This window comes from Plecotus auritus (assembly GCF_963455305.1).
Source record: "Plecotus auritus genome assembly, chromosome: 1".
In the NCBI taxonomy this organism is placed as follows: domain Eukaryota; kingdom Metazoa; phylum Chordata; class Mammalia; order Chiroptera; family Vespertilionidae; genus Plecotus; species Plecotus auritus.
The window spans coordinates 25,208,809-25,222,030 of record NC_137770.1 but is presented as its reverse complement, the minus strand read 5'-3'; the positions used below and the strand labels follow the sequence as shown (position 1 = coordinate 25,222,030).

General features: G+C 40.4%; 1 protein-coding gene across 10 annotated transcripts in view; it reads left to right on the top strand.

The window, feature by feature from the left end:
• Positions 1-13,222, top strand: part of TTLL5 (tubulin tyrosine ligase like 5) — a 257,649-nt gene that overhangs the window by 199,445 nt on the left and 44,982 nt on the right. For all 10 annotated transcript variants that reach the window (XM_080661710.1, XM_080661713.1, XM_080661711.1 and 7 more), the window contains one exon: positions 293-510. In XM_080661710.1, coding sequence (XP_080517836.1) covers positions 293-510 — 218 coding nt within the window. The remainder of the gene's footprint in view (positions 1-292; positions 511-13,222) is intronic.

Sequence of the window (13,222 nt, the reverse complement as noted above, 5' to 3'; positions counted from 1 at the left end):
TTCTGATTCACTCATATGGACCAATGCGTAGCACCCAGATGCCCGGATTCCTTGCTGAGAGTACTTTCAACAGAGCACCTCGACTCTGCTTCAGGATATTTCCCTTCTCTGAATCTAGACCTGCACTGGCATTATTAGAAAGTTTTTCCTAAAAAATTACTTTATTTTAACAATTTTCCTTTTCCTTTTGTCCTACTGAAGGATACAAACCTCTCGTCCAATTATAGCAACTGAATTGTAAAGGGCATCACCACTGATCTTTTTTCTTTCTTTTTTTTCCTTTTTCTGATAGGCGATCTTTGGCAGCCAGACACTACCTAACTCCAATTTATGGACAATGAGTAATGGTGCAGCTTGCAGAATTTCAAGTGCCACAGCTGGTGGCCAGAAGCCAGCCACTCTGCCACAGAAAGTGGTGCCACCTCCAAGTTCTTCCTCCTCCTTGGTCCCCAAACCCCCATCCAATCACAAACAAGTCCTCAGAAAGGCAACATCTCAGAGGGCTTCCAAGTAAGTTTTCCATAATCTTCTGAGTTATATCAGCTCTGTGCTAATAGTCCTCTTTACTTACGGAACCTTCAAGACAGTGTGTACTGACTTGCTGAAAACGAGAACACCTGATGGGTGATAAAGGCTAACTCTGGTTCTCAGCTCTGGCTCCAAATCGGAATTGCCTGGGGAGCTATGGAAACGTACCTACATTTGGGCTCTTGCTTACCCTGCGGGAGGGGCAGGCACTGCTCGTTTAGGTTCCCAGGGATTGTGATGAGAGCAGCCACCACACAGGTTCAGGGTCATTGCTAACCAGCCCTTCCAGCTTCTGGCAGGAGCTACAATCAGACAGTGGACCAGGTAACAATGCAGAACTGGGGGCCTGGAGAAAGGAAATGCAAACTTCCTCCTGGAGGCATTCCTCTCTCGGTCATTCTACAGAGTCAGAGCCGCAGAATTTCATATAAAATTCAATAACCGGCCCCTCCCTTGTTTATTTGTTCAGTTTTAGGCACTTGAATAGGAAGACTTAGGAGTGGGATTTTATTAAGATTATCACTGACATTCGTTAGCAGGCTCTGTGGCAACGTTTTTGATACTGTGGGCCATAAAATAATATTAATACTGCCCTGGCCATGACTCACTTGGTTGGAGCATCGTCCCATACACTAACAGTGGTCGGCAAACTCAGTCAACAGAGCCGCGGTTTGCCGACCACTGCACTAAGAGATAGCGGATTTGATTCCTGGTCAGGACACATACCCAGGTTGAGGGTTCAATCCTCAGTCAGGGTGTGTGCAGAGGCAACCAATCAATGTTTCTCTCTCTCTCTCTCTCTCTCTCTCTCTCTCTCTCTCTCTCTTCCTCTCTCAAATCAATATATATATATATATATATATATATATATACACAACACATACATAAATACTTTTCCTCCTGCCTCCTAAGTTCTTCTGTATATGCTAATAATCAAATTAATAGAGACAGATTAACATGAGAAAATCAGAGTTTTAATGCATGCACATGGGGAATTCACATAAGCATGAAAATCCCGAAGACAGCGAGGAACATTGAGTGTATAAGACATTTTTGACAAAGGAGACAATGGGGGGCGGGGTCTTAGATTTCAGAAGTCATAATAGGTGCTATATAGATGAGGAAAAGGGGAACATGGCAGGAAAATTCTTGCCAGGCAACTCAAAAACAGCAGGCACAGCTGGTAACCACCCAGCAGGCTTGGAGTCTTCCTGCCGGGGTAAAGATCCTTAAGGGGAGTCAGCCAAGGCTTCCTTCCGAAGCAGGTTCCTCTGTCTGAATCTCTTGGGCAGAAAAGTGGAGAGGGTCAAAGGCTCCCTCTGAGTCTTGTTTCTTAATAGCTTAGAATCAGTAACCCAAAAAAACAGCTTCAGGGTGGCAACACGTTGGTTCCCTTCAATGCCCTGTGTAGTCTACCTATTTTACCTCAAAAACGTATTTCCACTCCTGAATCAAATATTTGTGGGCCACATCCTTCGTTCTACCCCCTGCTAGTGAGCCAGAAATAGACTGGTAAAGGGTGTTGAGTCTAATTCTCCATTTAAAATTGGGTACTTTTCAGAGATGTGTGGAAGAGGCAGGCATTCCTAATGTATAAACACCTGGAGGAGCTTTGTGTATTTCTCTTGTTCTCATTACAGTTCCTCATTCATTTGTCCTTTATAAAACCAGATTCGGTAAGAAAGAATGCTAGGATATGGCAAAAAATAGTTACAGTTCCCCCACCCACCCCCTTGCACGGTGAATCAAATTCTGACTTTGAATTGAAAACAATCCCTTATGGCTGTTTTAATTATATTGCTGCCATTATTCATTTATCCAACAAATACATATTCAGTGCCTACTAAGTGTCAAGCACCGTTCTGGGAATTATTGGTATTGTCATGACTTTACAGAACTCCCTGGAGCAGTAGAGAAGGGCAGTAGGAAGGCTTCCATTCCTGGTTGAAAGGCAGTAGCACAAGAGGAAGGAAGCTGTATGGCCTCTCCTCTTCGAGAGAGGAGTCAGATTCTAAGGGTGCAGCCTCAGGGCAGGCTGCCTGTATTCACATCCCAACTCCATGCTTTACTGACTGGAGACCTCCAGCAGGTTACAAGTTAATCTCTGGCCTCAGTTTCCTCATTTGTGAAGTGGGGGTGGAAAAAACATCTGCTTCAGTTAATAAATATTAGTTAATACTTGTAAAGTACATGGACCTGGCACAAGCTCTCTAAATCACACTCCTGCACAGGTTTGGGAATCCCACAGTTAGGCAGGAAAATGAGTGAGTCGCAAATGAATGTTGCATTTGCCGGCACGCTTTCTGTTTGTGGATTCTCTGATGGTTGCCAGTATCCTTAGATGGCCCAATGGCCCATGTGGCTAGCTGGTCTGCTGGTGGAGAGGTAGGCTTGGGCAGCAGGCAGCGGGCTGGCCATCTGAAGGTGCCGCTCACTGCCCTGAACCCACTGCTGGCAGGAGAGCTCTCCAGCCTTCAGAGGTGGAATTGCAACTCTATAGACAAACTTTGCTTTGCTGCATTTTTGTGGTTTCTTCTCTCTGACAGGCAGGAGTGTGGGAAAACCGGAAACAGCTCAGCACCAAAAATGCACAGAAGGGGGGAAAAAAGCAGATTTCTTCAGAATTCAAGAAATATAATCCAAGAATCAAAAGGCATGCTGTGAGGCGTTGTTCCAGGAAATAGTTTCCAATTTGCCTTTAAAACTCCAGCACAAGTCTCTGCAGCTAAATAAATTAGCACTAAAGGGGACTTGAACATTATCTTACTACATGTGAAATGTGCAGTGTTGTGAGAGCCCCACAGAATTCTTTTTTTAAAAAAAATAATTTTATTTATTGATGAGAGAGAGAAAAAAAACATTGATTTGTTGTCCCATTCATTTATGCATTCATTGGTTGATTCTTGTGTGTGCCCTGACCAGGGATTGAACCCACAACCTTGGCATATCAAGATGATGCTCTAACCAACTGTGTTATCTGGTCAGGGCTCGAGCCCCACAGTTTTCAATGCTCTTCTGAAAGAAAAGCATTGTTTTTATCCGCACTGACTCAGTGAAAAGCTCCCTCTGTGAAGTATCCAAATAAAGTTTATTTTTAAAAAAAAAAACCTTTTAATTTTAAGACTAGAGGCCCAGTGCACAAAATTCGTTCATGGGTAGGGATCCCTAATGGCTGCTGGCCGGGGCCTCCCTTCCCCTAGCTGCCTGCCACTACTGCAGGCCAGGGCCTCCAGCTGGCCCCACCCCCTGGTCGAACTCCCGGTCAAACTCCCGGTCAAGGGGACAATTTGTATATTAGGCTTTTATTATATACGATAATTTTAGATTTACAGAAAAGTTGTAAAGACAGTACTCATAAATGAGTACACCCAGTTTTCCCTACCTTTAACATCTTACATCGCAATGGCACATTTGAAGGATGTTCCATACTAAGAAACTGTCATTGGTACATTTTTGTGAACTAAACTCCATACTTTATTTGGGTTGATGAAGTTATTTTTAACCTACAGAGGTCTTCCAAGGCTTCTGAAATCAGGATTCTCAGTATCAGTTGATATAGTCCTATTATTCTAAAATAATTCATGTTTCTTGCCAGCATAGCAAGTTACTTAACATCTATGTGACTCAGTTTCCTATTTTAAAATAGGGATAATCATAATACCTGCCTCAGAGAGTCATTGACAGAAATAAATGATTAATGAATGCCAAGCACAAATACAGTGCCTGGTGTGTAATATATGTAAAATAAGTGTTAGGCATTATGGTTAATACTAAGATGGCATTTCAGGAAATTTTTGTATAATTGTTTTACTTTCTTCATACAAGCTGTGTTACCTCATTTGCTTAGAGCTTTTTGCAACCTTTACTCTGGCTCAGTTCAGGTTAATCGGGAACCCTCCATTGTGACTGGTGATACTGAGTCACACTCAGGAATGCCATCGTTGCCCCAAGAGACACAACTAATGAGAAGTTGTAATGAGCTTTAGACCATGCCAAGTCCTGTTTGGGGGTTGAACTTCAACATTCTCTAGCACAGAAGTTGGCATTAGACAAATATAGAAGCAATTTCCAAGAGCATCAAAGTTTCCACATCCAAGAGGGTTGATTTTAGAGAACAATGGAACATAAAAGATGGAATGTCGTTGGATTTGGGTGCAAAGGGAGTTGAGAGTCAGAACAGTGGAGTCCTGTTTCTTTATGATAATATTCAGGTCACTTTCCCTCTAAAGGTTTCAGTTTCCCATCTGTAAAACAAAACCACTGTCCCCACTGAATAATTACCCAAAATAGCTTGTTTTCTGTCTATTCCGTTGAAAGCTTTTTTATGAGCACATTTGCTTTTTAATCCTGGTGGTTTACAGCCATTTTCATCATCCCTTTTTGGCCCAACAGTTCTTTGTGAGCGTTCCCAAAGTCATAGTCTTATATTTCCTTTAGCTAAATCTTATTCGTCAGTTCTGTGAAGAGAATGATTTCGATTTTTTAACCTTTTCTATAGTGCCAATAGCCTTCCTTGATTTTCCTCTCTAGTGTTTGCAACACTTCATAATTTAGTACCCACTTCAGATCCTCCTTTCAGAACTGTCTGTGGTATTTCTTCCAGGCAGTCAGCTGAACCAGGAAGTATGACAGCCTGTGAACAAGTACATGCACACGGACTGTCTCTTCCTTGGAAGGGCCCTTCTTCAGAGCCAGTTACACTGGGAGAAAGAAACCTGAGGAGGTTCAAGTTTGCCAGGGACCTGGGCAAAACTTGTAGACCAGAGATGAACTGGGAAGGGCGGGGTCAAAGCTGCTGTACCAGGCTTAACTGCTTTTCTTCCATCAGCGGGGACTCACTTTCCTTGCCCAGGTTTTAGGATATTCTTCCTCAGGGTGACCTCAGTGGAAATCGAAGGTAACTGCTGCTCCGTGTCAGCACCCAGGACAGGGGTGTTTGTTAAAAGCTGCTAGGCATTAGGTGGGAGAAAAGCGGTCAGGAGCTCAGCAGGTTGCTAAAGCCAAGTACCAGTTCATCTGACCTGAATGGTGACATCAGAAAAATGTAAACATAAAGATCAGGTGTTTATTCTTTCTTTAAAAAAAAAAAAAAAAAAAAAAAACTTTTTTTTTTTTTTTTTTTAATTTAGGATTCGTTTAAAATGAGGCAGAGTGATCAGGAGTTGAAAAAATGGTCCAGGAGTAGGTACTTGATGTGAGCATAGATGTCATATTGTAGGTTAACCATCTTCTGTCAGTCTTTCGGCCTTTCATTATTTGTAATTTCAAGAAATATGATTGAATCTGTGGCATATCCATCCTTAAATATAGGATTCTCTAAATTATACATTTTCAAAAAATATAAACTAAAAAGGGTTCCTGGAGCCAGTTCCAAGGTGGGCAGAGGAAAGGGGAGGGTTTCCCCTCACATCAACAAGCAGCTCTCAGATACCAACAGGGTGTCCAGGAATCCAACTCCATTCTAACTCTACCTACCTGGAGATAGCAGCAGATTCCACAGGTTAAGGAATCAGTCCTATAAGACTGTGCACACACATACACACACTTCAGATGCCAGCCACAGACCCAGACTTTTAACCTGTGCTTCTGACCAAGCGGCTATAGATTGGTAATTCCAATGACCCTCTCAATTCAGGATGTCGGTGCAAGTCCAGGTGTTACCTGCGCTTCTGACCTACTGGCTATAAATCAGAGGTTCCCAAAACCTGCTGCTTAGGTTCCGATTCATTTGCTAAAATGACTCACAGAACTCCGAGAAACAGGTTACTTACCAGATGACCAGTTTATTATAAAAGGGTGTGATTCAGGAAAGCCAGGTGGAGGATATGCAGAGGGCAAGAGGTGCAGAGCTGCCATGTTGTCTTCCCGTATCACCAACCCGGGAGCTCTCCAAACCTCGTCCTGTTGGTTTTTATGGAGGCTTTAATTACATAGGCATGATTGATTGATCATTGGCCTATTGGTGATTTATTCAACTGGAAGTTCCAGTCCTCTACACATAGTTGATTCTCCTGAAAACCAGCCCCCATTTTTAGGTGCTTCCAAAAGCTCCCTCATTAACATAGCAGAAGACACCTTTATCACCCTCAGCACTTAGGGAATTCCAAGGTTTCAGAAGCTATAAGCTAGAAACAGGAGAAGACCAAATGTACATTTATTATCATAAATCATGCTATCACAATAATCATCGACTTTTAGTGATGGAATATAAAGGAATAGAGACATAGTATGAGGCCATGAGTGTAGCAAGGTACACAGGTGGTCCGTGGCAGAGCCAGAACTGAAATCTGTATCTGTGTTAACCCCAGACTCTTCCCAGTAGACCACTGATTTCAAAGCCCCCACCAATCTATTCAAATTCATTTTATACAGAAAATGGCAGGTCAATCATCCACAATACTGCCTTTGAGAAAGTGCAATGTAAGCACTTAAGAACTTATACTCCTCCCCTTCCACACCAGTTTTCCCACTTAAATGGCCAGTAAAATACTCAACAGGAGGAAGAATTGGTATCTCACTTACATTGAGGTTGGGGTGATTTCAGTTAGATGTGGAAGGATTAGATTGAAGAACGACACGGAGGGTTTTTATCTACTGCCTTCCTATGAGAGTGCAGTCTCGGAAGTCAGTGGGAGACCTGGAATACCCTCTCACTCTAAGGGTTGGGACCTGGAGAAAGCAAGAGGTAGTAAGGGCCAGTCAAGGAGTCTGCCACTTAGACTCTCTTTCCTCCACCAATCATCTGCATTTGGACCTTGACCGTGGTGGCATTTGGAGATCTTAAGGCTTGTTTTGGACATAGACAACGACATCATTCAGAGAACTGGGTACGATAACCAACCAAAAGTTACATTGGGATATGTATGGTCCAGTGGGGAAAAGAAGTGCATGAGAGCCATAGAATGATGGGTCTTCCTTTGGTGGTTCATATATGTATAACTTTAATTAAAATCTTTTTTTTTATTTGTTGTTGTTGTTAGTCCTCACCCGAGGATATTTTTCCTTTTTTTTTTTTTCAGAGAAAGTGGAAGGGAGGGGAGAGACAGAGAGAAACATTGCTGTGAGAGAGATACATTGATTGGTTGCCTCCCACACATGCCCCAACCAGGGCTGGAGATTGAGCCTGCAACCGAGGTATGTGCCCTTGACCAGAATCGAACCCGTGACCCTTCAGTCTGCAGGCCAGAGCTCTATCCACTGAGCCAAACCGGCTAGGGCTGAATTGTACATATCAAACTTATATTTGAAGTGTAGTTAAATATGTACTAAAAGGGAAATTCATTATCTTAGTCATTTTTGTTGTTAAAACATAGAAATATTGAAAAAAAAACAAGATACAAATGGCAGATTGGCTTCAACTGATACACTGGCTCCTGCTGCTTTCCCAGAGTGTCACATTGAAGATAATTACGAACTTTGCAATGAAGAGTGCTTTGATAGATTAGTAATGTCTACCACATACAGGGAAGACACTGAACTGGTGAAGATGCACATAAACTATTAGTCATACCTGAACTAAGCTCTCATCTCTTGAACATAGAAAAGGGTCAATAAGAAAAAGCTAAGAAAAACAGATCAAAGGAAATTAAGAAGAAAAGCAATATAAAGTGAAAAGTAAGCAATAAAATTAGTTAAGTTTGAAACACTACGTATTTAGTTTGGGGCCAGGGAAGGAGAAAATAAACATAGCTCTGCCAGAAAAACAAGAGAATTCAAATAAGAGGTTTCAAAAGTAGACATAGGGGAGATTGAAAAATTACAAGGACACTGTGCACAACTGTATGCTACTAAAGTTTAAAAACTGGATGAAAGGTGTCATTTTGAAAACAACTATCAGTTAAGTAAAAAGAAAACCAAGTAGAACAAGGCAAGAGTTTTTAAACTATTCAAGTTGGTTCTTAAAGAAATAGGGTAGCTAAGCCGGCATGGCTCAATGCTTGAGCATTGACCTATGAACCAGGAGGTCACGGTCAATTCCCTGCCAGGACACATGCCTGGGTTGCAGGCTCAATCCCCAGTAGGGGGCGTGCAGGAGGCAGCCAATTAATGATTCTCATCATTGATGTTTCTCTTTCTCTCCCTCTCCCTTTCTCTCTGAAATCAATAAAATATATATTTAGAAATAGGTACACAAGCAAGCCTTGGAAGCAATTTTAAAATATCATCTCTAGCCCTGGCCTGGTTGTTCAGTTGGTTGGAGCATCATCCCATACACCAAAAAAAATGTTACAGGTTTGACCCCTGGTCAGGGCGAGTACAAGAGGCAACCGGTCAATGTTTCTCTCTCACATTGTGTGTGTGTGTGTGTGTGTGTGTGTGTGTGTGTGTGTGTGTGTGTGTGTGTGTCCCACCTTTCTAAAATCAATAAATATATCCTTGGGTGGGGATACAAAATATATATCATCTCAAATCGTTTTTTGAACCCTTTTCTGAAATCTATGGAGGTTTTCAAGTGCCTGCAAGATCAGGTTGGGCCCCTACTCTGACATTAAAGCCTTCTGCAGTGTGTCCTCTATCATGTCTCTGGCTTTCCTATGTTATACTACCCCCTTGCAGTCTGCTCCACTATTGTTCCCACATGCTCATGTTCATCCCCTCTACGGAATGCTCGTAGCCTCTTGAATCTAAGTCCTGCCTCTTATTCAAGGTCAGGTTTTAGTTTATTGCTTATTTTTTTTCTCTTTATATGTGTTCTGTTTCCCGTAAATCTCTTAAGGACATATATCTTGTCTTCACTGTTTTATCGCTTCTATATTAAATGTCCATTATGCTGTGCATTGCTCTGGATATTGGTGATAACACCAGTGAACAAACCAGAAATGAGCCCTGCTTTCTTGAAGTTTGTTTTTGAGAAAGAAGAGGTAAGTTCAGGCCCCAGCTCTTAAGAGAGCTTATTTGCATGATGAGTTCTCAGGAAATGGTGCTAGTGGTAGTGACATAGTTTTTTGCCTCAAGGTGTGTGCATCAGAGATCACTAAATAGCAATTGCCACTGATCATTTATACTGTGTAAAGTGTTATGAGAGGAGAAGAGTACAGCTGCTAACAGCCCAAGGTTTCCAGTTAGGTGTGAATCCTGTTTCCTTCACTTAATTGACCATTATTTAGGGATACCTCTAAGCTTCTGTTTCATTATCTGTAAGAGATTGCCTGCGTCTTGGAGTTGTTCTTAGGGTTAAGTGAGATAATGTATTTCCCTGGCATATATTAAGTGTCCATGCATGCTGGTTGGTGTAGTTGTAATTTCTGTTGCGGCTGTTGTTCCCTATTAAAAGAAGTCACATTTTTGTTGTAAGATATTCGTAAGTGTGATTTGGCTCTAGCTAGCAAGGCTATGGAAATTCAAACACATTCTGATTTCCTGAACACTAATAACTGATGACTATTGAAGGCAAAGGCTTAGTTTCAAACAAAACAAAAGATTAGATTTGGACCTACTGACTTCCAGTCAAGTTGGCTCCATAAGTTCACACTTAATATTCTCCCTCTGCTTCAAACACATAGCAATGAGAGATAAAAGCCTAAAGAAGAAAACCAAAAGGACAGAGCTGAGCTTCAAAACAAGGGAAACATCTCCTTTGGCCCCAAAATGTACAGAAATAAAAGAATCCGTGAGGAGGCTGCAGCAGCAAACTTTCTGATCTCTCCTTTGGAAGCAGGCCGCGGCAGCCTGCAGTTCAGCTCCTGTGGCATATTGGGCTGGAAAGTGCCCTACCCAAGAGGAGAGACTAAAACCGGGCTCGTTAACTGAAAAGAAAACAGTGGTTTTCAACTGGAGATGATGTTAGCAATCTCTGGAGTCATTTTGGGTTTTCATAACGGGGCGGCTGGGGATGGGACGCTGCTATTGGCATCTAATGAGTAGAGTTCAGGATACTGCTAAACATCCTGTAAAACACAGGACAGCTCCCCTCAAACAAAGAATTACCCAGTCCAAAAATGTCAACAATACCAAGGCAACCCCTCCCCGCCCCCCCCCCCCCACACACACACACAAAACACACCACCTGACCTAAAGAATGCAGTGGGCTCTCCCAATGGGAGACTGGTAAAGCTGGCATGGACCTTTATATGAGACTATGGGCCTGCACAGGAAGATAATGGCATGCCCTTGTAACTGTCCATGTCTCAGAACTCACCTGGACTTCTAAAAATCACTGAGGCAAAGGCACCAAAATACCACCGTAAATCTGGTCTGGGGTCAAGGGGGCTGGGTGGAGGCAACTATAAAATCTTCAGATTGCAAGAGATAAGCAAGTAGAGAGGCAAGGGGAAATGATTTCTATTCCAAATGAGCCTGCAAACCAAAATTCCTAAACACATGAATAATCTAATACTAAGAAAGGTTGCCAACAGAATCAACAACTAGAACATGAATTCCTTACAGATGAAATTAATATTTTTAAATGGTCATACATGTTAGATTATGTATCTAATAGTAGTGTCTTGTGGGACATAACATTTGACTCTGATAGGAGTATCAGTAGGGAGGCCTGAGAGACAGGTGGACAAGCAATACTTCAAAAAACAATAAGAGAATTTTCTAGAATTAAAGATGAGTCCTCAGCTAAAAAATACATTTCATGTACCAAAATAAATGCACCTCTGGACACATCATAGTGAAACTGCAGAACATTAAGCATAAAGGGAAGTGTTAATACACCTGAGAGAAAATTCACTTGAACTCCATAGGAACACAGAATACCAGCATTCTTCTCTCCAGCAACAAAAGGCAGCAGAAAACAAGAGCTCATAAAGTGTTCAAGTGACAACTTTCAGTCTAGAATTTTATGCATAGCTAAACTGTCATTCCAGAGAGAAGGCAAAGTAAATATAATCTGAAATATTTAAAGTCTTAAGAGGAACCATGGCCTTCAGTGGAAGAATTGGCAAACACTGTAGGATAACGGGGGACACAGAAGTGCTAGATAACATGAAACAGTGAAGTACAACCATTTTATAGAATGTCAGTGAGTATTAGTGACTATAAAAATAATTGTTGGTCTGCTTAAAAAAAATAAAACGTTCAAGGACGAGTAGTCAGCGGATAGTGAAGGTAGGTCTGTGTCACGTTTAAGGGCAAGACACAAACACTTTCTTAGGAAAACAAGAACTAAATAATTGTTATATTTAGCTCTGTAGCTTTCAAACCAGTAGATGGGGGGAGAGAAGGGAATGTAAAAATTTTATGAATCTGGTGGAAGAATGATAATGGAAAACAAAACCAAAGTAATAAAAATAAATCCAAATATATGAGTAAGCACAATACATGTTTAACAGATTACACTCTTCTATTGAAAAATACATTATCAAACTGCATTTTTTAAAATGTTCCTTTATAGGCTGCTTAAAAGAGACATACCTAAAGTAGAATCTCACAGAATGGCAAAGAATTGGAAAAAGATAAGCCATGCAATACTAATTAGAAGGAAAATTAGTATAGCAATAGAAAAAAAAATAGAATTAAGCCAACAGTATTAATAGAAATAAAGAAAAGCTCTTGTATGCACTTAATATTGTAAATTCAAAATATATGAATTAGAAGCAGACAGAATTATAAGAAAAACTGGCAAAGTATCATTATAGTGGAAGATTTACTTAAATATATTAGTGTAAGTAACTCAAAAACAAAAATTTCTGAGGATTCTGAATATTTGAAATGCAGAAGTAACAGTTTGCTTTAATAAGTAGCTTTTAATCTTTTTTGACGACCATTTGTGATTTTAAAAATACATTTAGCATGCAACCCAGTAAAAATATCTATATGTATATGAAGCAAAAAGTTCAAGGATTCCCTGTGTTTTTTTAAATGCTGATTGTGTTCCCTAAATTTTACGAGTACAATGCCCTTATGAGTCACAATTCAATCTGAAAAACATTAGTAGCTACGCATGGACTCCTGCAACCAGAAGGGAGAATATACTTTCTTTTCAGGTATATGTGGAGCATTAACAAAAATTCAGCACATACTATTATCACAAATGAAGGCTCCACACACCTAAAAATTCAGTATCAAATATTTCACACTTTATAACTACAATAAATGCATTTAAATTAGAAATAATTTAAAAATCATTTTTTAAAAGGCTGTTTGGAAATTTTAAAAAATAGAGAACATAATACTCATGTTTAAGAGGTACTCATAATGAAAATCATCAAACATTGAGAACTGAATGGCTGTGAAAGTGCTACATAAATTTGTGGGATAGCCAGAACTACACTCAGAAGTAAACTTGTTACTTTAAATGTGTTTATGAAAAAGACAAGAAGGATTGAAAATGAGTTCATCATTTAACTTGAAAAGTTAAATAAAAGGAACAACAGTAAATTAATCATAATAAAATAAAAATACAGACATTGCCAAGAACAGCCCGTGCATGGGAGTACATGAGAGAACAGTGCCTCATACAGTGTCTGGCACATGGTAGGTGTTCATTAAATACATGGTGAAGGAATGAATGAAATCGACATCACAATAGAGAGGATCACCTCTGGAAAGATTGATTAAAAAAAAGAGAAAAGACCCACATAAGTAATTTTAGGAATTAAAGGGAATATAATGACAAATATAGCAAATTACATGATGTGTAGTATATTTATCAAATGGAATCCTATGCACCACTACTCCATAAAAGTTGACTTCACTAAGTGTTTCTTGAATTGGTTTTGGAACCAGATCCAAATTAATAATGTTC